At 48.1% G+C, this 24,865-nt stretch overlaps 1 protein-coding gene across 1 annotated transcript; it reads left to right on the top strand.

Annotated features, from left to right (window-relative positions):
• Positions 1–8,667: 8,667 nt before the first annotated feature.
• Positions 8,668–23,000, top strand: MIOX (myo-inositol oxygenase). The gene is made up of 10 exons (XM_087935623.1): positions 8,668–8,739; positions 9,582–9,662; positions 10,976–11,056; positions 12,765–12,927; positions 13,471–13,538; positions 14,455–14,564; positions 17,013–17,080; positions 18,582–18,631; positions 21,144–21,256; positions 22,892–23,000. The coding sequence occupies exons 1-10, from the start codon at positions 8,668–8,670 to the stop codon at positions 22,998–23,000; spliced, it is 915 nt and encodes a 304-aa protein (XP_087791749.1).
• The last annotated feature ends 1,865 nt before the right edge of the window (positions 23,001–24,865 follow it).

Here is a 24,865-nt window from a genome sequence, read left to right as displayed (position 1 = left end):
GGAAGGGGAAAAAAGGAAAGAAAAGGGAGAAAAAGAAAGGGAGAGAGATGAAAATGTAAGGAAAAGAAAGGAAAAGGGAGAAAGAGATGGGAAGGAAGGGGAAGAGAAAAGGAAAGAAGGGAGAAAAAGAAAGGGGAGAGATGAAAATGTAAGGAAAAGGAAAGGAAAGGTGAGAAAAAGAGAGATGGGAAGGGGGAAAGGAAAGAAAAGGGAGAAAAAGAAAGGGAGAGAGATGAAAATGTAAGGAAAGGCCAGAAAGAAAAGGAAAAGGGAGAAAAAGGGAGAGATAGGAAGGCAGGGGAAGAGAAAAGGAAAGAAAAGGGAGAAAAAAAAAAGAGATGGAAAAGAAAAGTAGGAAGGAAAGAGAGAGAAAAAAGAAAGAAGGAAAAGAGAAAAAGTGGGAGAGGGATAGGAAGGAAGGGAAAGAGGAAAGGAAAGAATAGAGGGAGAAAAAAGGAAGGAAACAAAAAGAGGAAAGAGAAATAAAAGAATCACAGGCGTGAACTGTCTCACACACGTACTCCAAACATACACGAGGAGGCGTCAATCAACCTTCTATCGACAAACCAAGCATCCCCTCCCTTACACCCTCTCCCAGTGCCAACCTTCCGCATGGCAGTGCCAGACAGATGCCTCCCACATCCCCAGCCAGGTGGGAGTTGTAGTCCATCATCGCATCCCCACCCACTCCGCCAGGTGTGAACAGGAGGGGGGAAAGATGTAGAGCCAATGAACTCAACAGCTGGACCCAGGCCAGGGGGGGTTTCTCCTCTGAAACGCAGACCCTCCTCAGTCTTGGGATGGGAATTCCCCTCAACCTGGCCCACTTGAAGCTGGGTGGGCTTCGATTCCCAGAATCCCCCCGTCTTGCTCTTCTTTATGGGTCAAGGTGGCTTCTACAGTTGCTTCTTCACACCAAATTCTCTGGGAAATGAAATTTGGTGGTTGGATTTCTGAACCACCCGCTCTAAGTCCTCGTAACTGGGGAATTCTGGGAGATGATGTCTACCCATCTTAAAGGGGGCCAATTTTTATTTTTTTTAAAAACAACAACAACACACCTGTAGTTTAAACACTTAATATTAAAAACCAGAGAAAAGGGAAGTTTGGAAGGGAGAGAAATTCAACTTGGTGGTCAGGAAGCCACCAAGAAGTAAAGAATGGGGGCCGGGGGGTCCTTGAGGCAGGGAAACCAGTCCCGGCTTGTCTGTCTGGCCAGAACTAATCCAGGCCCAAATTCTCCTTAACTTTGCCCCTTTGCCCCGTCCGCTGGACTTTCACCATAGCTGGGCCCAGAAAACGGGAAATACGGGTTACTGGTTAAAATACTGTGCTGCCTGTCATTCTCAGGGTTTTGCAGCAGAACGGAGTCTGGAGGTGGCTGCACGGGCCATCCTCACAACACCTATGGGAGTTAAAGCGGAGGGGTTGGGCCAGTCTAGAGAATCGAAGGACTGGGGGGGGGGGCAGGGGAGCCGTCTTCCAATATTTGAGGGGCTGCCCCAGAGAGGAGGAGGAAGGGGTCAGGCTATTTTCCAAGGCACCTGAAGGCAGGAGAAAAAGCAACGGGTGGAAACTGTTCCGTTCCATTTCATTTTATTCCTATTTTCTATTCTATCCTATCCTATTCCTATTCTTATTTTCTAGTCTACTCTATTCCTATATTCAATTTTGTTCTATTCTATTCTTATTCTTTTATCCTATCCTATCCTATTCTATTCTTCATTCCAATATCTGTTCTATTCCGTTCCATTCCATACCATTCCATTCCATTTTATTCCTATTTTCTATTCTATTCCTATATTCAATTCTGTTCTGTTCTGTTCCATTCTATTCTATTATTATTCTATTCTATTATTATTCTATGAAATCCTATCCTATTCTATTCTTCATTCCAATATCTATTCTATTCTATTCCATTCCATTTTATTCCTTTCTAGTTTATCTTATCCTATTTCTATTCCTATTTTTTTATTCTATTCTATTCTATTCCTATATTCAATTCTGTTCTGTTCTGTTCCATTCTATTCTATTAGTATTCTATTCTATTCTTATTCTACTATATCCTATCCTATCCTATTCTTCATTCCAATATCTATTCTATTCTATTCTATTCTATTCTATTCTATCCCTATATTCAATTCTGTTCTGTTCCATTATATTCTATTAGTATTCTATTATATCCTATCCTATCCTATTCTTCATTCCAATATCTATTCTATTCTATTCTATTCTATTCTATTCTATTCTATTCTATTCTGTTCTATTCCTATATTCAAGTCTGTTCTGTTCCGTTCTATTCTATTAGTATTCTATTCTATTATATCCTATCCTATTCTTCATTCCAATTTCTATTCTATTCTATTCTATTCTATTCTATTCTATTCTATTCTATTCTATTCTATCCCTATATTCAATTCTGTTCTGTTCCATTCTATTCTATTAGTATTCTATCCTATCCTATCCTATCCTATTCTTCATTCCAATTTCTATTCTATTCTATTCTATAGGAAAAGAATCACATTGATTACTATAAAAGTTCACAAACAACATTTTCAACACCAAGTCAGCCAGGTATTAATCAAAACATGTACCAAGAAGCCAGCAAAAATTAGAAATGATTGACTGGGCTCCCCTCTCTTTGCCAGCTTCCTTGTGAAACTGACAACAACTAAGACACAAAAACAGGCATCAGGAAACCTTCGGTAATGCCATCGGTCAGATTAGTAAGTTTTCAAAGGCCGGCTGTGAATCATCTTGTACCAAGGAGGGCAAATGCAATTTTGGCTCAAACATGGCAAAGGAAATTGACCGAGTGTGAACACAAATCTTGTGCAACCAATCGCAAAGATCGGCAGGGTGTAAATAACAAAATTTCCTTTAATAAATATCTGAGCCAGCTTTTATGTGCTGAGTTTGGGATGGACTCCTGTCCCAAGCATGTGAGGCTTCTGCAGAAATAAGCAGCTGGAGAGAGAAAAAAGATTTGTTTTCCTCATTGCAGAGTGATTTATTAGCCATTCACAGGGGTGGGGTGGGGGACAGTTTGGAGCTGAAGAATCAGCCAACAGGCCTACGTGGATGATCCTGCCTCTGTTGCAGTTGTCTTAAGGGAAGCCATTTTGGGAAGGAGCCATCGACAAAGCAACTCAGAATAGACCTCTGTTGGCTTCTTCTCTTCCCACTTTCAGTGACTTCTCTTCAAAGCTAATTTCTCCCACAGTGTCCCTGTCAATCTCCAAAGCAGCTGTTGTACAACCCGCCCTTATCCTCATCCCTGAAATTATCCCGTTTTCTGGGATCACCCAATCTGTTGAGGCATAAATTGGCTAAGTACCCAACTGCATAAACCCATTTTAAATAAACAGACCCAAGCTCAAGAGAGGTTAAAATTAAGTAAATATGCCAGATTTTTGAATGATTAGGTTAAATGGATGGGGGGTTCGATTCCCAGATTTTGCCAGCAAGGAGGAAGAAGAGGAAGAGGGAGGGAGGGAGAGAAGGAGAAGAAAGAAGAAGAGAGGAAGAGGAGAAAGAGGGGGAGGAGGAAAGAGAGGGAGAGGAGGAGGAGGAAGAAAGGAGGAGGAAGGGAGGGAAAGAAGGAAAAAAGAGAAAGAGCGGGAGAGGGAGGAGGAAAGGGAGGGAGGGAGAGGAGGAAGAAGAAAGAAAAGAGAAGAAGAAGAAGAAGAAGAAGAAGAAGAAGAGGAGAGGAGGAGGAAGAAGTGGAAGGAGGAAGGGAAATGAAGAAGAGGAAGAGGAAGAGGAAGAAGAAGAAGAAGAAGAAGAAGAAGAAGAAGAAGAAGAAGAAGAAGAAGAAGAAGAAGAAGAAGAAGAAGAAGAAGAAGAGAAGAAGAAGAAGAAGAAGAAGAAGAAGAAGAAGAAGACCACCTCAACAACCAGAATTTCCCATTGAAGCAATTCCTGGGAGCTGAAATCCACACATCTCAAAGTCACTGTGTTTGAAAAACTCTGGTCTAGATGATCTAAGATTAGATCTTGCAGTCTGGAGGTTCTTCATCCTGCTAAATTCAACTTTCCCTTAATACTAAAGTTGGAATTAAAATTAAAGATCTACTTCCACTGTTGTTTTTTGCTTCACGGCATCCATTATTTCTGCTGGCTGGAGGCCTCTTGGAGAAAATCCAGGCGTTTGTCAAAATATTATGGCATACTTTCATCTCCAAAGATTCTGGTTGGCACAGGAAATACAGGTCTTTCTTTCAGAAAATACACCGAAGGGTCAGGAACCAGCGCGAGGAAACCTCTAATCCAAAAAAGTAAACTCTGGAACAAATTACACCCGGTTTCATAATCTGAACTCTGAACATTCTGCGTTAAAATAACCACTCTCTCTACATTTGACAAAAGCATCAACAGGAAGGAGAATGTGAGTTTTATTTAGTGTTCTCAGCCACAAGATTGAGACCTTGTGACACATTCGTTCAGCAGATGGCCACCGTTTTGCAGTACTCGGGACTCCAGAGACCATAACAGATGCTGTTGGTGATGGATCCTTTCTAGCAGAAAATCCCAAAGCCCATATCAGCGCATATGCTAAGACCTATAGTATTTGTGACCAGCCTTCCCTACCAAAGGACCATCATCAGCGCTTAAAAGTCTTCTGCCACTTCTTTCTAGCATTGATGATATTATCTAGTTTGGTAAATGAAATATCTTCAAGAAAGCAACCAAGCTCAGAGACCACCAAGGACGCCACAGTTGTCACCACACTCTAAAAAAGATGTTGAGACTCTAGAAAGAGTGCAGAGAAGAGCAACCAGGATGATTAGGGGACTGGAGGCTAAAACCTATGATGAACAGTTGCAGGAACTGGGCCTGGCTGGTCTAGGGAAGAGAAGGACCAGGGGAGACAGGAGAGCATCTTCCAATATTTGAGGGGCTGCCCCAGAGAGGAGGAGGAAGGGGTCAAGCTATTTTATAAGCACCTGTAGATCAGATAAGGAATAATGGATGGAAACGTAACAAGGAGAGATTGGAAATAAGGAGAAACTTTCTGACAGTGAGAACAATCAACCCATGGAACAGATGTTGCCCTCGGAAGTTGTGGGAGCAACATCACTGGAAGCTTCCAAGAAGAGATTGGACTGCCATTTGTCAGAAATGGTGTAGGGTCTCCTGTTTGGGCAGGGGGTTGGACTAGATGACCTACAAGGTCCCTTCCCACTCTGATTATCTGTAATCTGTCCTCCTCCTCTTTGCAAACCCCCTTTTTTCTAGCACCGATGCTGGTATCTTGTTGGACCATGAAATGTCTGCAAGAAAGCAACCAAGCTCAGAGAGCACCAAAGGACCCCTAAATCAAATAAATTTCTTTCCACGGAAGCATCTGGGCCGCGGTGAGGACCTTCCTCTGGGTTCCCACAAAATTAGCAAAGCAACATTGCTGTCCCCCCACGATGGAAATCCTGGTTTCATGTGATGTCCTCATGAAGTTTTCCACCAATGGCCCAACCTCCCTTCAGCACAACACACTACGTGAATCTGGTCTTCTTGGAAGACTCTTTGGTGGCTTGGTGAATTTTGTCCTGTTTTCCTCCTCTAAACTGCACCCCCTTGACCTACATGGAGTAAATAACACCTGAACCCAGTCCAGCCTCATGGACGGAGGCCTTGGTCATGCTCCTTTGGTTGCCCCGTGCCCTGGCGAAGGCAGTGACCGAGTCCCGACCTTGGCTTGGCTTGGAGGTAGCCATGGCTCAAATCCCGGGGGCAAGGAGGGTCTCCTGTGGAGCCTTTCTCCTTCTAGTAAATGTCAGGCATTAATCGTTTGCTCAGGGACCCACGCCCAAGAGGAGTTTGGCCCCGGTGGGTTAACGAATGACTTATTGTCCCGTTAACACCGGCTTCTCTTGCATAAAACCAAGCATTGTAAACCCCAGAAAAGCAAGCAGGCAAACAGATAGAGTCTTTCCTAAGACAGCTGCCTTCCTGTGCCTCTTCCCCCAGCTGCAAGGATGAAGGTCCTTGGCTCAGTAAGTCTCTCTCTCTCTCTCTCTCTCTCTCTCTCTCACACACACACACACACACACACACACACACACACAAGTCTCTGGTGTAGAAGTCACAGTAAGAGGAAAGGAAGGATCCCGGTTGGGTAACAAGAGGCAGCGTTCGTACAATGTGCTGGACCACGCAGCTTGGTAAACTTAGAGAACGTAGAATAACCCGTGTTGGAGGAGATCTTCAGTGGTGGGCTTAAGGTGTCTAAAAAACATTTATTGGATTTATTTATTTATTTGATTTATTAGTCGCTTACAAGGTAACAGATATAAGTATAAACATGAATAAGAGTTCAGGAAATAGGTACGAATAGATGGGGACAATAGGACAGGGACGGGAGGCACAATGGTGCGCTTATGCACGCCCCTTGCAGACCTCTTAGGAATGTGTATTCTCTCCTTTCCTTTCCTTTCCTTTCCTTTCCTTTCCTTCCTTTCCTTCCTTTCTCCCACTCCCTCCCTTCTTTTCTCTCCTCCCTCCCTTCTTTTCTCTCCTTCCTTCCTTCTCCTTCCCTGTTCTCCTTCCTTCCCCCTTCCTTCCTTTTTTTATTTTATTTATTTATTTGATTTATTAGTCACTTACAAGGTAATAAATATAAGTATAAACATGAGTAAGAATACAGGAAATAGGTACGAATAGATGGGGACAATAGGACAGGGACGGGAGGCAGGAGGGGGCACTTAGGGAGGCCCCTTACAGACCTCTTAGGAATGCATATTCTCTCCCTTCCTTTCCTTTCCTTTCCTTTCCTTTCCTTTCCTTTCCTTTCCTTTCCTTTCCTTCCTTTCTCCCACTCCCTCCCTTCTTTTCTCTCCTTTGTTCCTTCCTTCCCCTTCCCTGTTCTCCTTCCTTCCCCCTTGCTCCCTTCCTTCTTTCCTCCCTCCCTCCCTTCCTTTTCTCTCCTTCCTTCTTTCCTTCCCTCCTTCCCCTTCCTCCTTCCTTCCCCCTTCCTTCCTTCTTTCCTTCCACCCTCCCTCCCTCTCCCTCCCTCCCTTTTCCCTCCTTCCTTCCTTCCTTCTCCTTCCCTGTTCTCCTTCCTTCCCCCTTCCTTCCTTTTTTTTATTTATTTTATTTATTTATTTGATTTGTCAATCTCTTACAAGATAATAGGTATAAGTATAAACATGAGTAAGAATACAGGAAATAGGTATGAATAAATGGGGACAATAGGACAGGGACGGGAGGCAGGAGGGGGCACTTAGGGAGGTCCCTTGCAGACCTCTTAGGAATGCATATTCTCTCCCTTCCTTTCCTTCCTTCCGTCCTTCCTCCCACTCCCTCCCTTCTTTTCTCTCCTCCCTCCATTCTTTTCTCGCCTTCCTTCCTTCTCCTTCCCTGTTCTCCTTCCTTCCCCCTTCCTTCCTTCCTTCCCCTTCTCTGTTCTCCTTCCTTCCCCCTTCCTTCCTTTATTTATTTTATTTATTTATTTGATTTGTCAATCGCTTACAAGATAATAGATATAAATATAAACATGAGTAAGAATACAGGAAATACGTACGAATAAATGGGGACAATAGGACAGCGACGATAGGCACGATTGGGCACTTATGCACACCCCTTACAGACCTCTTAAGAATGCGTATTCTCTCCTTTCCTTTCCTTTCCTTTCCTTTCCTTTCCTTTCCTTCCTTTCCTTCCTTTCCTTCCTTCCTCCCCCTCCCTCCCTTCTTTTCTCTCCTCCCTCCATTCCTTCCTTTTCCTTCCTTCCTTCTCCTTCCTTCCTTCCTTCCTTCCTTCCTTTATTTTATTTATTTATTTGATTTGTCAATCGCTTACAAGATAATAGGTATAAGTATAAACATGAGTAAGAATACAGGAAATAGGTACGAATAAATGGGGACAACGATGGGGCACTTATGCACGCCCCTTAATTCCGCCGGGAGCCCGTCCTGGGCCTGGGTTTTTTATCATTTTTCTGTCTTTTTATTGCTTCCGTTAGTTCCCACGTTGTTGCTTTACTCTTCCATTTAGCACAGCTTTAAAATTTTTCTAATATTCAGACAACACGGTGTTTATTAAGCACTAAGAAATGTAATAAATAGAACATTAATACAATTTATTTTTTTTTAAAAAAAAGTGTTGGAAGGGACCTTGGAGGTCATCTAGTCCAACCCCCTGCTCAAGCAGGAGGCCCTACACACCATTCCAGACCAATGGCTGCCCAACCTCTTCTTGAAAACCTCCAGTGATAAGAGCACCCACAGCTTCCGGAGGGGAGCTATTCCACGGGTTCATCGGTCTCAGGGTCCGGAAATTTCTCCTTATTTCTAGGTTGATCCTCTCCTTGATTCCACCTGTTGCTTCTTGTCCTGCCTTCTGGGGCTCTGGAGAATAGATGGACCCCCCTTCTTCTTTGGGGCAGCCCCTCAAAGACTGAAAGACTGCAAACATGTCCTTCTTGTCTTTAAACTAAACCTGCCCGACTCCTGCCACCCTTCTTCATTCATTTTAGCCTCCAGCTCTCTAATCATCTTCGTTGCTCTTCTCTGCACGCCCCTTCTGGGATTTCAACACCTTTTTTTACATCATGGTGGCCAAAATCAGATGAAATATTCCAAGGGTGGTCTTAGAAACGCAGTATAAAGTCTTATTATCAAACCGTGAAAGCATCTCACCCCTTCCTAAAGCTTCTTTTTTTGCAAGGGGATGGTTAATGGTGACAAGTCATGGCAGCAGAACAAGGCCTCCTGTGTCCCTATCATTGACCCCAAAATTGTGGTAGCAGCTACTGAAGCCACTTAAGATACATATGATCGATGGATGGATGGATGGATGGATGGATGGATAGATGGATCCAGACTTGAAATTCTAGAACTAGAAAACCTTGAATTACACCGTCTTCGGTCTGACTTAAGCATGGTATATAAAATCATACCTTGCAATGTCCTACCTGTCAATGAATACTTCAGCTTCAACCATAACAACACAAGAGCACACAACAGATACAAACTCAAGGTTAACCGCACCAAGCTTGATTGCAGGAAATACGACTTCAGCCACAGAGGGGTCAATGTCTGGAATCCTCTACCTGACTCTGTACTTTCTTCCCCAAACCCCAAAAACTTTCACCTTAGACTGTCTACTATTGACCTCACCCCTTTCCTAAGAGGACTGTAGGGGGCGTGCATAAGCACACCAACATGCTTACCATCCCTGTCCTATTGTTTCTTTTCTTTTTCTTATATGTACCCATTTCATGTATTCATAACTATGTATACACTTATACTTATTATCTTGTAAATAATTGACAAATTAAATAAAATAAATAAAATATAGATACTGGAGAGGGAGAGAGAAAGAGAGATAAAATATACAGACAAAAAGTGGATAGATGGAATAGCTCGCCTCCCAAAGGTGTGGCTGCTCCGTCACTGGAGGTTTTTAAGAAGAGACTGGACAGCCATTTGTCTGGAATGGCATAGGATCTCCTGCTTAAGCAGGGGGGTTGGACTGGAAGACCTCAAGGGTACCTTCCAGCTCTACTCTGATTGATGTTGTATTATAGCAAACCAAGGATGTGCTGGTCCAGCTAACCTCTCCGAGACCCTTTTTCCCCTCAGGCATGTCAGTCTTCAGAACCTCCGCGGGCTGATGATCCTCTGGAGAACCCAAAGTCCAAAGAAAACTTCAGGAATTTCAAGGTCAGTGAAATCCAGGGGCAGATGGACCGTGTCTCTATTTTGTCCCAGAGGACCAGGAGGAAAAAAATGCTGGGTAGGAGATTGGAGTGAAAACTATGAACATATTTTGAAAACATTTCATACTTTAGAGGCCGCCCGTAGTGCAAAAGTGTGTAAAGTCTGTTCTGAGACGGAGAACCAGAGGTTGAGGGGGGAGGAGGAGGAGGAGGAGGAGGAGGAGGAGGAGGAGGAGGAGGAGGAGGAGGAGGAGGAGGAGGAGGAGGAGGGAGGAGGAGGAGGAAGACTGGTGCTTTCTGAGCGTGATGGTTTTCCTGACCCAATTCAGTAACATCATCAGTGCTAAAGGAGGAGAGGAGGAGAGGAGGAGCAGGAGGAGGAGGAGCAGGAGGAGGAGGAGGAGGAGGAGGAGGAGGAGGAGGAGGAAGAAAGACTGGTGCTTTCTGAGCTTGATGGTTTTCCTGACCCAATTCAGTAACATCATCAGTGCTAAAGGAGGAGGAGAGAGAGGAGGAGGAGGAGGAGCAGGAGGAGGAGGAGGAGGAGGAGGAGGAGGAAATGAGAATGGGGAAAGGGGAAAGGGAAGAAGAGGATAGAGGAAGATGAGAAGGAGGAAGATGAGAAGGGATGGAGCAGGAAAAGTAGAGGAAAAGGAAGGGAGGAGGAGAGGAAGGAAATGAGAAGGGGGAAGAGAAGAAGAGGAGGATAGAAGGAAGATGAGAAGGAAGAGGATGAAAAGGAGAAGGGATGGAGGAGGAGGAGAGGAAAAGGAAGGGAGGAGGAGGAGCAGGAGCAGGAGGAGGGGAACCGTGGGGTCCTTAGTGCTCCCTGACCACGTTGGTTTCCTTGCAGATGTTTTCTGACCCAACTAGGGAACATCATCAGTGCTAGAAGGGATTGTTGCTTATATACTAGTGGCTTACCCTGTTCGTGTTGGTGGGAGTATTCTTGGTCATTCCTTGGTTAATCTGTCCTTTACTGAATTGGTAGTTTCTTGATGGAGGCCTTGCTTACCAGTTGGTGTTAAACTCTGATTATCAGGATATATAGATGGCCGGTCAGGAGGCGTTGTGCTCTTTTAGCTTTGCGATCGCCTCTTTCGAATGGTAGGTAGCTGTTGTTTCACTCTCTGCGCCTGTTGATGGTCAGTTTGTCCGAGTGCCCGGCTTCCGGGAAATTCTCGAGCATTTTGGGACAACACCTCTTCTGGGAATGGAAGCCCACCCATCTTGAAGTTGGGGGGCAGTGGGGAAGCCAACCTCTGCCTTGGATTAATGATGGTCACTCGCCGCAATACTTCGGAATTGTCATTTCAGGAGGGGGCGCTGGTTGACCGAGTCTACCACACTTACCTGCTCATGCACACCAACCAGACGGTGGAATTTGTGCAGAAGAAGGTGCGTTTGCCCAGGTAGAGCCCACCTCTCCTCTGGGGAAGGTCTCTTGGGCACCAAGCATGGCTCCATACATCCAGGTGATGCCAGCAACAAGAGAGGCCTATCTCCAGTTCTTTGGAGGCTGTGTGGATCAGTGGTGGGATTCAGAAACGTTTACTCCTGGTTCTGTGGGCGTGGCTTGGTGGGCGTGGCAGGGTCAGGATATACTGCAAAATCCCCCTTCTCCCCCCACCCCGCTAACCTGCTTTCCAGCTCCGTTCTCCTGGGCAGGGCAACCAAAGGAGACCCAGCCGATCAGCGGGGACTCAACGGGAGGTAGAGAAGAGAGATGGGGTTAGCGGGGCCAGTCAGAGGCGGGATTGGCTGGTTCTCCGAACTGCTCAAAATTTCCGCTACCGGTTCTCCAGAACTGGTCAGAACTGAATTCCCACTTCTGCGATGGATATCAAGTGTTGCCAGCAATAGCCTGTTCCCCCCGTCCCTCCCTCCCAAAGAATACCTGCTGGGTTTCCCGCCATTTTAGTCTCAAATGAGTTGCTCCTCCTAAGATCCTGCCTCGTTTTCAAAATTTGCCGAAACCGTTAGAACAAGGGACTTCAATCTTGGCCAGTTGAAGACGTGTGGACTTCCAACTCCCAGAATTCCTGAGCTAACATGACTGGAAGAGGAATTCTGGGAGTGGAAGTCCACACGTCTTAAAGTCAAGTCAAGTTTGAAGAGCCCTGAGTTAGAACATAGAATAATAGGGTTGGAGGAACCTTGGAGGTCTTCTAGTCCAACCCGCTGCTCCAAACCAGAGAATGAGAGAGAGAGAGAGAAACACCGGGAGCCACAAAACCTGGGTAAGTGTGTCTGGAGCACCCACAATTTCTGGAGGCAAGCGGTCCCACTGATTAATTGTTCTCGCTCAAAGGAAATTTCTCCTTCATTCTCCTTAACAGAATATAGAACCATAGGCTTGAAAGGGATCTTGGAGGTCCTCTAGTCCAACCCTCTGCTTGAGCAGGAGACCCTATGTCATTCCAGACAAGTGGTTGTCCAGTCTCTTCTTGAAAGCCTCCGGTGATGGAGAACACATAACCTCTGGTGGCAAGCAGTTCCACTGGTTAATTGTCCTCACCCTCAGGAAATTCCTCCTTAGTTCTAGGTTGCTTCTCTCCTTGGTTAGTTTCCATCCGTTGCTTCTTGTCCTGCCTTCAAGGGTTGGCCCCTTCTTCCTTGTGGCAGCCCCTCAAGTTTTGGAAGACTGTCGCCATATCCTACCTAGTACTCATTAAACTAGACCAGGGCTCTCCAACCTTAAACACTGAAAGAGCCATTGTCACACCCGAAATTGACTTATATGCAGCTTGGAAACCTGACGGCCATTTGGACCCGTTTCCCACAGAAAATAAAACATCGCGAGCCACAAAACCTGAGTGGCCGTGGCCAACTCAATGCCACTCCCACCCAGTCACATGACACACACCCCAGACAATACCTTCTCAGGTATTGCGAGGAGTGACTGGGAGGGGAGGGTGAGGGGCGTGGCCATCCAATGGTGGGATCGCCCAACGGAGAGCCACAGCAGAGGGACCAAAGAGCCGCATGCAGCTCCAGAGCTGCGGGTTGCCAACACTTGGACTAGACTTACCTAGTTCCCTCAAGTTTGAAGAGGGCATCATAGCTCTAGTCCCATCCTAGTGTCCTCACAGTTCCCTCTCCCTAGAACGAGCAATATGGTGGCTGCAACCTCCGTCAGATGACCATCATGGAGGCCCTGGAGTTGCTGGACAACGTGGTGGATGAATCGGACCCCGATGTGGACTTCCCCAACTCCTACCACGCCTACCAGACAGCAGAGGGGATTCGGGAGAAACATCCAGAGAAAGGTGAACTCCTTGGTTAGAACTATAGTCCCTAGGAGGACAAGAGGCTCTCCCCACTTCTATACAGATGCAGAAGATGACAGTCAAAGGAGGCGGTTTGGGGTCCTGCAGAAATTAGGAGGATCAAATTACTTGGATGTCAGGTCATGTCTAGCTTCCAATTCCAAGAGATGATGGAGTCCATCATCCATAACTCCCCATCTATCACGGCAGGAGGTGCTCTGGGTCCATTGGTGATCATTGAGCGACGCCATCTCAGTGTGTCTTCAACACATGAAGACCTCAAGCAGAGTAGAGATGTTTTCCAGGGAGCCATCAGCACCCCTTGTTATCACCAGGAAAGGACAATGCTCAGCTGGATGTTTCTCTGTGAGATTCCCTTTCCTCCTCGCCCTCCAGATCTTCCACCTAGTTAGGTCAGGCTCTGATCCTGGCATCAAGAGGTTCCATGAGGCACCGGGTGCCTAAGCGGAAAGTCCCAACTGAGGTCGGAGGGACCTGACAAGGACAAGAAACAGATTCTCGCTCTCTCTGGTCCCACTCTAGATTGGTTCCACCTGGTCGGACTGCTCCATGATTTGGGGAAAATTCTGGCCCTGTCTGGCGAACCACAGGTGAGATGAAGAACAAGGGTTGTGGAAGAGTCTCCACATTCCCAAGCCCTGCCCCTTAATATCCAGTCTTTATTGGGGGGGCAGAAAAAATGAGAATTATGCTCATGGGTGGGTGAAGAACCTAAAGTCCTGGGATCTCTAATCGATACACATTGAGGAATCCCTAAATCAAGGGTCTCCAAACTTGGCACCTTTATGTTGTGGTCTGTTGGCCACCAGCCCCTCCAGCAGCTGAATTGGAGGAGGAGGAGGAGGTGTGGGAGTCAAGGTCAGCACCAAGGCAACCTGGGAGCTACAAGGAGGAAGAGGGGGTGGAGCTGTCAGAGGGGGGGGTGGAGCCTGGGCTGTCCATCAACCCTCAGATGGAGAGTCAACAGCCCCCAGGTCTGGAGGTGGCTGAAGGGGAAGAGGAGGAACAGCCGGGTCCAATGCCTGACGCGTGGATGTGCAAAAGGCAGAGAGGAGAGGAGAGCAATGGAAATCTATGGGCCGGCCCTCGGGACGGAAGAGCCACCACTGCTAGAGAAGCCCTACTTGAGCTCTGGGGATAAAAGGCAGGGGACGGAGATGAATAGATGTGACAGACAACTAATCATCTTCTGGATGGACAGACTTTTTTTAACCTGCATTGAAAAACGTTTTGCCAGGAACTCCTAACAAAGGAACCGTTGATTTAAATACAGAGGGTTTGTTGCGTTTGGGGAGCTGGGTCAGAACACTTAGATTCTGGGAGTGGAAGTCCACAAGTTTTAAAATTGCCAAGTTTGGAGACCACCTGCACTAAATGAAATGGGGGTTTGGTTGCACGCTTGCCGATACCGAGGATAGAAAAACGTGGTTCGGTCCAAGGACAACCGTATCAAACAAAGAGGAACCGAGGTGTTACGGGGTGTTCTGATCTTGGTTGTTCCTACAGTGGGCTGTGGTAGGAGACACCTTCCCAGTGGGTTGCAAGCTGGAGGACTCCATCGTTTTCAGGGACTCCACGTTCCACGACAATCCGGACACAAGGAATCCTCTGTACACGTAAGTTCTGGCTTGACCTTGCTTGACGTTGGAGGCCACCCTTGGATGGATGTAGAACAGAGGTGGTTATTCAGCAGGTTCTGACCAGTTCAGGAGAACCGGTAGCAGAAAGGTTGAGTAGTTTGGAGAACCGGTAAACACCACCTCTGGCTGGAGATTTTACAGTATCCTTCCCCTGCCACGCCCACCAAGCCATGGTAGTAAAGAAAAAATTGAATCCCGTCATTGACGTAGAGGGCTAGTAGGTAGGACATGTGGAGCTGAGTGTCAATTTGTAAAACATTCCTACACTTGTCCCCAAGTTGGCATAAGAAAGGAGGGCGGGGGGAAAGACTGGAGAAGTATGTGGCAAATGGACTTAGAAGCACATTCCAACTTTATCTTTAAAAAGATTGTAGCTAAGTGACTGAAGCTTTTGCCAAGGAAAAAACTTTAATTGGAGAATGTGATGGATGATGCCTCGCCTGTTTATGTGCTTAATTGGAGAAACTGATTTATGACACACCCAGGGAGGAAAGGGGGAAAAACAGAGTCACCGGGGACTGTAATTTCGTATGCCAGAATCGGCTTCATACGGGTCACGCCAGTATGTCACGCCTCATGAATTCTCTGAAGGTTGTTGAAGTTTGGCTCAAGGATCCTGATTGAATGAGGGCGATCGCTGGAATCCTGACAGCAAGGCCGATTCTCTTGACCCTGAGATCAGCAGAAGTTTGGCTCCTAGTCTCCCCGGTCCTCCTTCCACAGTGGCCTCTCCATCTCTGATGGAAGAACTTATCCGCCGAGGTGTCTATGGAGGTTGTCAGTCATCCATCAGGTCATGGTTGTTGCCAAGGTGCTTCTTCAAGAGGCAACTGGACTTTCTGGTTTTTCTTTGAAAGCGTTTCGCTTCTCCATCCAAGGAGCTTCTTCCCCTCTGACTGGATGGTTGGGGAAATGGTAAAACAGGCAAAACACCCAGACAGCAATTGTGATGACCCCAAGGGGCGTGGCACAAAGGCAACACAGTCAGATAAGCAAGAAGAGTCCCTTGACTATCTCCAACTTTGCCCCCAATGTCCAGGTTACCTTCTGGGCTAGAGAAAAACTCTCCCAGGAACAGCCTTTAAGTGGAGGAAATTCAGTCCAAAACATGGTCCACAAAAACTGTAACTATAAGCCCAAGCAAAATGAGGTCATTAGTTCGACAGGGCAGGGACAAAAATTCCAGATGTGAAGGAATGGCAGTAATTCAACATGGTTGGGAGGAAGCCAGGAATGCAGATAACCAAAGTCAACACAAGATAAACTCACATTTGTTCCCAGCAGCTGCCACACGCATCCTGCATTTCTTGTAAGCTCTCATTCCCAGGTGTGGCTAATGAAGGGAATCAGGGCCCTTTCCTCCCCCGTAAGCCATGCAACCCAGGTTGCTCCTTTCTCCGTTCCTCCCTGCTTGCCCTAGGATGAAGAGGGGGTGGGCCTGAGTCTTCCTCCAAATTCCCTCTTCCTTGTTCTACCTCTCCTCTCCTCTGCCAAGCCGGACAAAGGTCACTCTTTTGAAGACAGCAAAGTCCACATTTTGGTACATAGAAGATAGCTGGTTTGAAAGAGGGGTCATAGAGGCCATCTATGTCAACACCGAACAGCTCTCTCTCAACAGAGGGGGAGGGATATGACATCATCCATCTCCAGTCTGCAACACAGTCCGTTCAACAGTTCCAAGAAGGCTTCACACCTATTTGCATCACACAGGTGTGATCTCGAGGACACAGAGAAACCTCCAAGTGGCCTCAACGACTTGCTAAAAGGATGCAAATGACCAGCTGTCTGCAAGGAGCATCAATCCTTCCATCCTCCACCATTCAGTCAGAGCTGAAGAAGCTTCTGGGTGGGAAGTAAAACGTCTTCGAAGACAAACCAGAAAGTCCAGTTGCCTCCTGAAAAAGCAAGGTTGTCTTTGCCCCTTTGGGACTCCGAGTGGCCTCAACGACTCTCAGAAAGCGCGCTAACGCCCAGAGGACTTGCAAGGAACATAAATCCTTCCGCCATTCAGTCAGAACTGAAGAAGCTTCTTGGATGAGAAGCGGAATGTCTTCAGAGAAACATCAGAAAGTCCAGTTGCCTCTTGGGGGAAAACAAGCACATTTGGGACAATATCTAGTGAGGGTTACTAGCCATTGTACCAGTACTGTTCTCTGCATCTCCTTGGACCTACAACCAGGCTCCACCACGTTTGCCTGTGAAACCAGAGGCATGAAGGATGTCTACCGTTGGCATTTGTCAAAGACTTGGCCAATGCCTGATATTCCACTTGCAGGTGGCCCTCCAAACTCTCGTCACCTTCTTCCAAATGCCAATGAGAGACACCGGCTCTTCCCGCTTCTTCCCTCTTGCTAAAGTTTCCACAGAATTCCAGAAGTTTCCACAGAATTCCAGCTGAGACGTTCTCCCTTTTTACCTCCTCAGGACCAAGTACGGGATGTATCAGCCCCACTGTGGCTTGGAAAATGTCCTGATGTCCTGGGGTCACGATGGTAAGCCCTCCACTCAGAGAACACACCCACCAACACACCCCTAAGTGGAAGCCAAAACAGATCCTTGTTTGTCCACGGATGACTGTCACAGTCATCCAGGTTATGGTTGCACCCAAGTTGTAGGTGCTCCGTCACTGGAGGCTTCCAGAAAGAGACCGGGCAACGATTTATCTGAAACTGTATAGGGTCTGCTTTTTGAGCAGGGGGTTGGACTAGAAGACCTCCGAGGTCCCTTCCAACTTGGATATTCTGTAGAGGCTGCAATGCAGTAAGACAGATGAATGAGCAATGAGGAAGGCGGTTGAGGCTAGACTGCAACTTCTGCCTTCTCTGATTGGGTGTTTTCCTCATGCTACAAAATCAGAGGAATTGTGGGAGTTGAAGTCCAACTTACCTGGACATCACATTGGGTGGTTCACATTGGCAGTTTGCAATTCTGCAAATAACTCTCTACCCTTTTTTTTCTTTCTTTTTCTTTCTTTCTTTTTCTTCCTTCCTTTCTCCCTCCCTCCCTTCCTCTTTCTTCCCCCTCCTTCCTTTTCCTTCCTCCCTCCCTCCCTCTCTTCCTTCTCCCTCTCCCGTTCTTCCTTCCTTTTCCTTCCTTCCTTTCTCCCTCCCTCTCTTCCTCTTTCTTCCCCTCCTTCCTTTTCCTTCCTCCCTCCCTTCCTCTCTTCCTTCTCCCTCCTTCCCTCCCCTCCCATTCTTCCTTCCTTTTCCTTCCTTCCTTTCTCCCTCCCTCTCTTCCTCTTTCTTCCCCTCCTTCCTTTTCCTTCCTCCCTCCCTTCCTCTCTTCCTTCTCCCTCCTTCCTCCCCTCCCATTCTTCCTTCCTTTTCCTTCCTTCCTTTCTCCCTCCCTCCCTTCCTCTTTCTTCCCCCTCCTTTCCTCCCTCCCTCCCTTCCTCTCTTCCTTCTCCCTCCTTCCCTCCCTCTCCCGTTCTTCCTTCCTTTCTCCCTCCCTCCCTTCCTCTTTCTTCCCCCTCCTTCCCTCCCTCCCTTCCTCTTTTCCTTCTCCCTCCTTCCCTCCCTCTCCCGTTCTTCCTTCCTTTTCCTTCCTTCCTTTCTCCCTCCCTCTCTTCCTCTTTCTTCCCCTCCTTCCTTTTCCTTCCTCCCTCCCTCCCTTCCTCTCTTCCTTCTCCCTCCTTCCCTCCCTCTCCCGTTCTTCCTTCCTTTCCTTCCTTCCTTTTCCCTCCCTCCCTTCCTCTTTCTTCCCCCTCCTTTCCTCCCTCCCTCCCTTCCTCTCTCTCCTTCTCCTTCCCTCCCTCTCCCGTTCTTCCTTCCTTTTCCTTCCTTCCTTTCTCCCTCCCTCTTTCTTCCCCCTCCTTCCTTTTCCTCCCTCCCTCCCTCCCTCCCTCCCTTCCTCTCTTCCTTCTCCCTCCTTCCCTCCCTCTCCCGTTCTTCCTTCCTTTTCCTTCCTTCCTTCCTTTCTCCCTCCCTCCTTCTTTCTTCCCCTTCCTATCCTCTCTCTCTCTCTCTCTCTCTCTTTCTTTCCTACCTGCTCCAGAGTACATGTACCAAGTGATGAAGAAAAATAAATTTGCCCTTCCAGAGGAGGTAGGCGACTGAGAAGGCCACTCGACTTCCTGATTCTCCTTGAGGTGGACGTGGGGGAACAAATCCCCAGAGTTTCTTTTATCTTGGGGGTGGGATTTCGAGGGCACCACCTGAATTTCAGGTCTCCAGCCGCCTTCACTGCAGTTTACTCGCCTCACTCAAGATGGGGAGGCTGTGAACGTGTGTTTTGGGAGATTTATCCTTCTCCTGATCCAGGTTGACCTTTGATAGGTTGCTTTGATCTCACCCCAAAACTACCTGAAGGCCAAATATCTACAGACATTCTCAACCATGCAGGCCATGGCTGTCTCAAAAGCGCTTTTCCAGAAGGCAACTCACTTGATTCTGGTTTCAAGTTTCCCCCCTTGAAAAAGTTTTCCTCCAAGAAGCTTCTTCAGTTCTCTTGTATAGGTAACCCTATCAAGCGTCCAGTTGTAGTGGCAGAGAGTTACACACGTTTGGAGAATACGCTCACACCTCTAAGTCCATTACGAGCCGCTTCCTCGGGGTCTAGAAGGCCTTTGGTCCTTCAGAACTGAAGAAGCTTCTTGGTTGAGTAGGGAAAACGTTTTCAAAGAAAAAAAATAAATAAGGAAGTCCAACTGTCTTTTGGAAAAGCTCCTTTCGGATATCTGAAGGCCCAAGAATCTCAGATCCTCAAGCAAGAGAAGATGGGAATTGAGGCATCTTCAAAGGAGACGGTGTTGTCAAAGTCCATAAATATCCAAGACGGGCCTCGAGGTCCCAACTCCCGGCTTTGCGCAGGAGTCCAACTGAACTATCCTTGAGGATGATTAAAATCTCGGGCTTGGGAACCCACCACCGATGAGGAGTTGCAAAGATAGAAACATGGCTGGGATTCCAACCTGTTTTACCAACCAGTTCTGTGGGCATGACAAGGTGGGCATGGCCAGGTGGGTGTGGCCAGGTTGGCATGGCCAGGGGACTGTATGGGCGTGGTTGCTTCTTTTTTGCAGCAACCCCCCCCCCACTTTTTTTGCCTCCTGGGCCTTAGGGAAACCTCCTGGGTGAAGCAGTAAGACAGCGAAGAGGGGGATCCTGGCACAGCTGATCATTGGAACAGCTGATCGTTGGAACAGCTGATCGTTGGAACAGCTGATTGTTGGAACAGCTGATCGTTGGCACAGCTGATCGTTGGCACAGCTGATCGTTGGCACAACTGATCATTGGAACAGCTGATCATTGGCACAGCTGATCATTGGCACAGCTGATCGTTGGCACAGCTGATCGTTGGCACAGCTGATCGTTGGCACAGCTGATCCTTGGAACAGCTGATCATTGGAACAGCTGATCGTTGGGAGAGAGGGGAAAATACCTTAAGGAGTGACTGAGCAGGGGAGAATGCAGTCAGTGATGTCGTGCATGCGTGATAAGGACTGATTGGGTGGAGAGGAGAGGGGCGGGGCCAGCCAGGGGCACAATTTGCTGGTTTTCTGAACTGTGCAGAATCATAATCGGTTCTATAGAACCGGTCCGAACCGGAAGAATCTCACCCCCCCACACCCTGAACGGAAGAACGGATCTAGCAGAAAGAGGACAGCAGGGTGTGGCCCAGCCCGCTATTCTTGGCACAAGTGTTGAGTTGGTGCCCGTGATGCCAAAGGATGCTCTGGAGACACGCCCCCTGCACCAAAAATAAACGGGTTTTTCTGTGGTTCAGTGGCTTTCAACCCAACCGAAGTATGAACCACACTTTGTCGCAACCTACCTTCTAGCTGATTGTGCTACTCCTGGGCTTACCAGGCTGTTCCAAACTAATAGACTCTGAGAAGAACGAGCCTTGCCAAGGTTGTGCAAGGCTGCCAAGAACATTAGATAAAGTTACAAAGAAATATTTCAAACACAGAGTCTCCAAACACCAATCAAGATCGTTCAAATGTCCACAAGGCTTGAGTGCAAAAACTTCTTTGCTTCCTGCACAGAACTCTGGCTTCTCAGCTGGCTTTTATCCCTTAAGGGAGGGGCCATCACCTTGCAGCCTTACTCCCGAGTTGCCCGTGCTGCTGCAGCTGCTCTTTCCTTCGGGCAGCCCTGCGCACACATGCTCTGGGCACAGGCTCCTCGGGGGCCTCTTCCTCACTGCTGCCAGCCTCCACCACCTCCGAAGGCAGCACTCCACTCCCTGAAGGTCCTGGCCCCATCCCTGCATCCCACGCAGGCCCCGAATCTGAGTCCTCGCTCTCCGAGACCTCAGCCTTTGGCACCTGCTGCCGGCAAACCTCAAGATCCCCCCCCAAACCCAGGGGCACACGATTGTCCCTTGCCGTACAGGTAATCCTCAACATAGGACTTGCTTAGCGGCGATTCAAAGTCAGGACAGATTCCCCCCAAGGGTCTTTATGAACCCAGATTCAACGTTCTGATGGATGCTCGGCTGCTCAGTGGATTTTGGACAATCGAGTTGTACGTTCTTAGCAACTTCTTGGTAATAGGTCCAGGTGGGATCAGCTCCTGCCCAGGTCTTTGCAATGTTTCTCCTTGTTGTCCGCAGGCCTACTACATGGTGCGGTTCCACTCCTTCTACCCCTGGCACACCGGAGGGGACTACATGCACCTGTGCAACACCAAGGATCTCCAGATGTTACCCTGGGTGCAAGAGTTCAAGTAAGAAGCTCCAAGCCATTGGGTGGGGGTGGGGGGGGGGCGGAGGGGATCGAAAGACCAGGGTTGGGAGCGGGGAATGCCATTTCAGCACTTTTCCAGAATGGTTAGTACCGCTTTGGTAAGGGCGCCCGTGGAGTATTGGCATCCAGTTTCGGCCTCCGCGATATTTAAAAAGATGGTTGAGATTCTAGAAAGAGTGCAGAGAAGGGAAACAAAGGTTGATTAGGGGACTGGAGGCTAAAACTTATAAAGAACGGTGGCCGGAACTGGCCATGGCTCGTCTATGGAAGAGGAGGACCAGGGGAGACAGGATAGCGGTGTTCAGATATCTCAGGGGCCGCCCCAGCGAAGACGAGAGAGTCAAGCTATCCTCCAAAGCCTCTGAAGGCAGGAGAAGAAACAACAGGTGGAGACTCATCAAGGAGAGAAACATAGAACAAGAAGAGACTTTGGAGGTCATCTAGTCCAACCCCCTGCTCAAGCAGGAACCCCTATACCAGGGGTCCCCAAACTTGCCAACTTTTAAGACTTGTGGACTTCAACTCCCAGAATTCTCCAGCCAGCTATGGGAGTTGAAGTCTTAAAGTTGCCAAGTTTGGAGATCTCTGCCTTCTCCCATCCCATCCCAAGTGGTTGTCCGGTCTCTTCTTAAAACTTTCCATTATTGAAGCACCCGCAACTTCTGGCGCAAGCAGTTCCACTGGTTAATTGTTCTCACTGTCCGGTGGCTTCTCTGCTTGCTCCATTTCCAGCCGTTGTTTCTCCACCCTCAAACTTCCGGACAGTGAGAACAATTCATCGGTGAGACAGAAGTTGTGAAGGCCGCCATCACTGGAGGTTCTTAAGAAGAGACTGGACAGCCATTTGTCTGGGATGGCATAGGGTCTCCTGGTTGAGTTGGGGATGGACTAGAAGACCTCCAAGGTCCCTCCCAATTCTTGTTATTCCATTGGACCAGAGTGGAGGCATGGCAGCGCCCAACCTCCGTCTCACACCTTCAAGAAGGTACCTGTGCACCAAGATTTCAGGTGCAGAGAAGCTCATCTGCTTAGCGCAGAGGTCTCCACGCTTGGCCACTTTAAGACTTGTGCGGACTTCAACTCCCAGAATTCCAAAGCTGGCTGAGGAATTCTGGGAGTTAAAGTCCACAAGCCTTAAAAGTTTGGGGACCCCTGGCTTAGCAGATAACTTTGCAACCATGATTTGCAGATAATCATTTGCAACAATGATTTGCAGATAATCATTTGCAACACTGATTTGCAGATAATCATTTGCAACACTGATTTGCAGGTAATCATTTGCAACACTGATTTGCAGGTAATCATTTGCAACAATGATTTATTGCTGGTTTAATAGTTGTTAGTTTGCCTGGTGCCGCCTCCTTCCCTCCCACACGGCCTGTTGGCCCTTTTTCTAGCTAAGGCTTCACTTCCTGTCTCAGTCTCCTCCACGTTGGTGGCCTCAAGAAGCCCTTGGGAGATGTCTGGAGCAAAATGTTGGCTTCTCCCTGGCTTATCAAATCCTGTTCAGAAGAGACCCAACATCAGTATGGTTTCAGGATAACAGGGAGCCCCACCTCTCTGCCCCGCCTCTTCAATAACACCCCCTCCCCAACTCTTTGTCCCTCCCTTGCAGCAAATTTGACCTCTACACCAAGTGTGAGCAGCTTCCGGACCCGCAGCAGCTGAAGCCCTACTACGAAAGCTTGATAGCCAAGTACTGTCCCGGCCACCTGGACTGGTGATGGACCTCAATGGCGTTGGGTCCCCTGCTCCAGCTTCTTCCCTGCACTAGCAGCAGCTGCCCTCCAGATGTGCTGGACCCCCCTATTTCCACCATCCCCCTCCCAAGGAGGACTTGGCCCTCTCAGAAGGCCAAGGGCTCCTGGGATCCAACTGAGGCTGGTTATTTTAATGTTCCAACCGCGTCCGATTCTTAGCATCTTCTTCCACTCGACCCTGTCAATCGACATCGTAAGTTCCACTTTTGCATCCATTTGGGTGCCATCCAGCCGGCGTGGTCTTCACTCGCCCCCGTTCTTCTTCCTCCACTAACTCCGCGCCCTCCTCCGCAACTCTTTGGGCACCGAGGACCAGTTCTGTGGAGTCCCCCCCCCCCCGTGGACCAGAGGGCGGGGGACGTGGTTTCGTGTCCCGCCTGCATCCCACGGATAGGGCTTCGCTCGTTCGCGTGGCCCGGTTTCTGGCATGCCGTGGCTCAGTGGTGGTCCACAGACCCAGGAGTTGGAGACCCCTGCGCCAACCATTCCTAGCAACGCTTGACTTTTCCGGTGAATTTTGCATTCATGACACGGTCCAAAGTAAACGGACATCATCAGGGGTGGGGTTCAAAAATCGCAGCCACTGGTTCGCTACCTAATTGCTGTGTGGGCGTGGCCATCTGGGTGGCTACTCTCCTTCCCCAGAGTCCGGAGGCTTTCCTCAGGTCGCTGGGAGGGTGAAAATGGTCTCCCCCAGACTCCGGAGGCCCCTCAGGAAGCAGGAAACAGGCCCGTTTCTGGAGTTCTGGAACTTCTGAGTCGGCCCATATTTTTTCCCCCTTCCAGAGCCTCTGCACGGATCCTGCACTTACCTGCATCCAGAACGGGCCACCTGTAGACTCCTGGGAGGGGAGGGGCAGGGCGGGCAGGGCCAGCTGGTCAGTTCAACTACTGGTTCAGGGAACCAGGTGTAAATTTAACATCCGGTTTGGTCAAACGGGTCGAACCAGCTGAATTGCACCCCTGGACTTAATCTGGTGATTTTAGCTTCTGGTTCGAGTGTCTGGTTTTATGTAATTCAGCATCTCCACTCTGGCTATCCACGGTACAGGTAGTCCTCAACTTACGGCAACTGAGCCTCATATTTACGTCGTTAGGGGAGACATTTTATAACAGAGTTTTGCCCTGCTTTACGACCTTTCTCGTTACCATTAAGCAAATCGCAGCACTGATTAAGTCACCCGGTCATTAAGTGTCCCTGTGGACTTTTGCTCGTTGGAAGGTCCCAAAAGGGAAATCATTTGACTCCACCCACCCCCGCCGGAAACACTGTGACCGTCATAAATGCGAGTCGGTTGGTGAAGCATCTGACTGTAGATCACATGACCGAGGATGCTGCAACAGGCGTTCAGTGTGAAAAAAATGGCCGTCCATTTTTTCAGCGCTGTTGTCACTTCAGTCACTAAATGAACTGCCATAAGTCAAGGATCGCCTGTGCTTTGTGCCACAAGTTCCAAACCGCCAATTCTTCTCTGACTCTGATGCTGTTTCGTGCCTTTTTTAAACCCGTTGAGTTTCATCCATGCTGACCCAGGAGCTTTATCTCAATATTAATAAATAAAATGCTATTCAAAAGTCGGGGAAAGCTGGTTTTCTCTGCTTTTTTACGACTTTTCTTGCCAGTCATTAAGTAAATTGGTGGAGTTGTTAAGTGAGCCACACAGTCGTTAATCAAATCTTTTTTTTTCCGGTTGGTTGGTTTTGTTCCCAGCTTTTGTACCCAAGATGGGCAGGGGGTCTTCACTCTTCTGCCCACAGAATCCAAACTCTTTTGAGATTCTTAAAAGATAAAAGGTTCCCCTCCTTGCATATCTGTACTAGTTGTTTTC

Source organism: Pseudonaja textilis, chromosome 5, assembly GCF_049901715.1.
Source record: "Pseudonaja textilis isolate UNSWEBS1 chromosome 5, rPseTex1.2, whole genome shotgun sequence".
In the NCBI taxonomy this organism is placed as follows: domain Eukaryota; kingdom Metazoa; phylum Chordata; class Lepidosauria; order Squamata; family Elapidae; genus Pseudonaja; species Pseudonaja textilis.
Note: the sequence above shows the minus strand (reverse complement) of the source record. Positions and strands in the feature narration are given on the sequence as shown.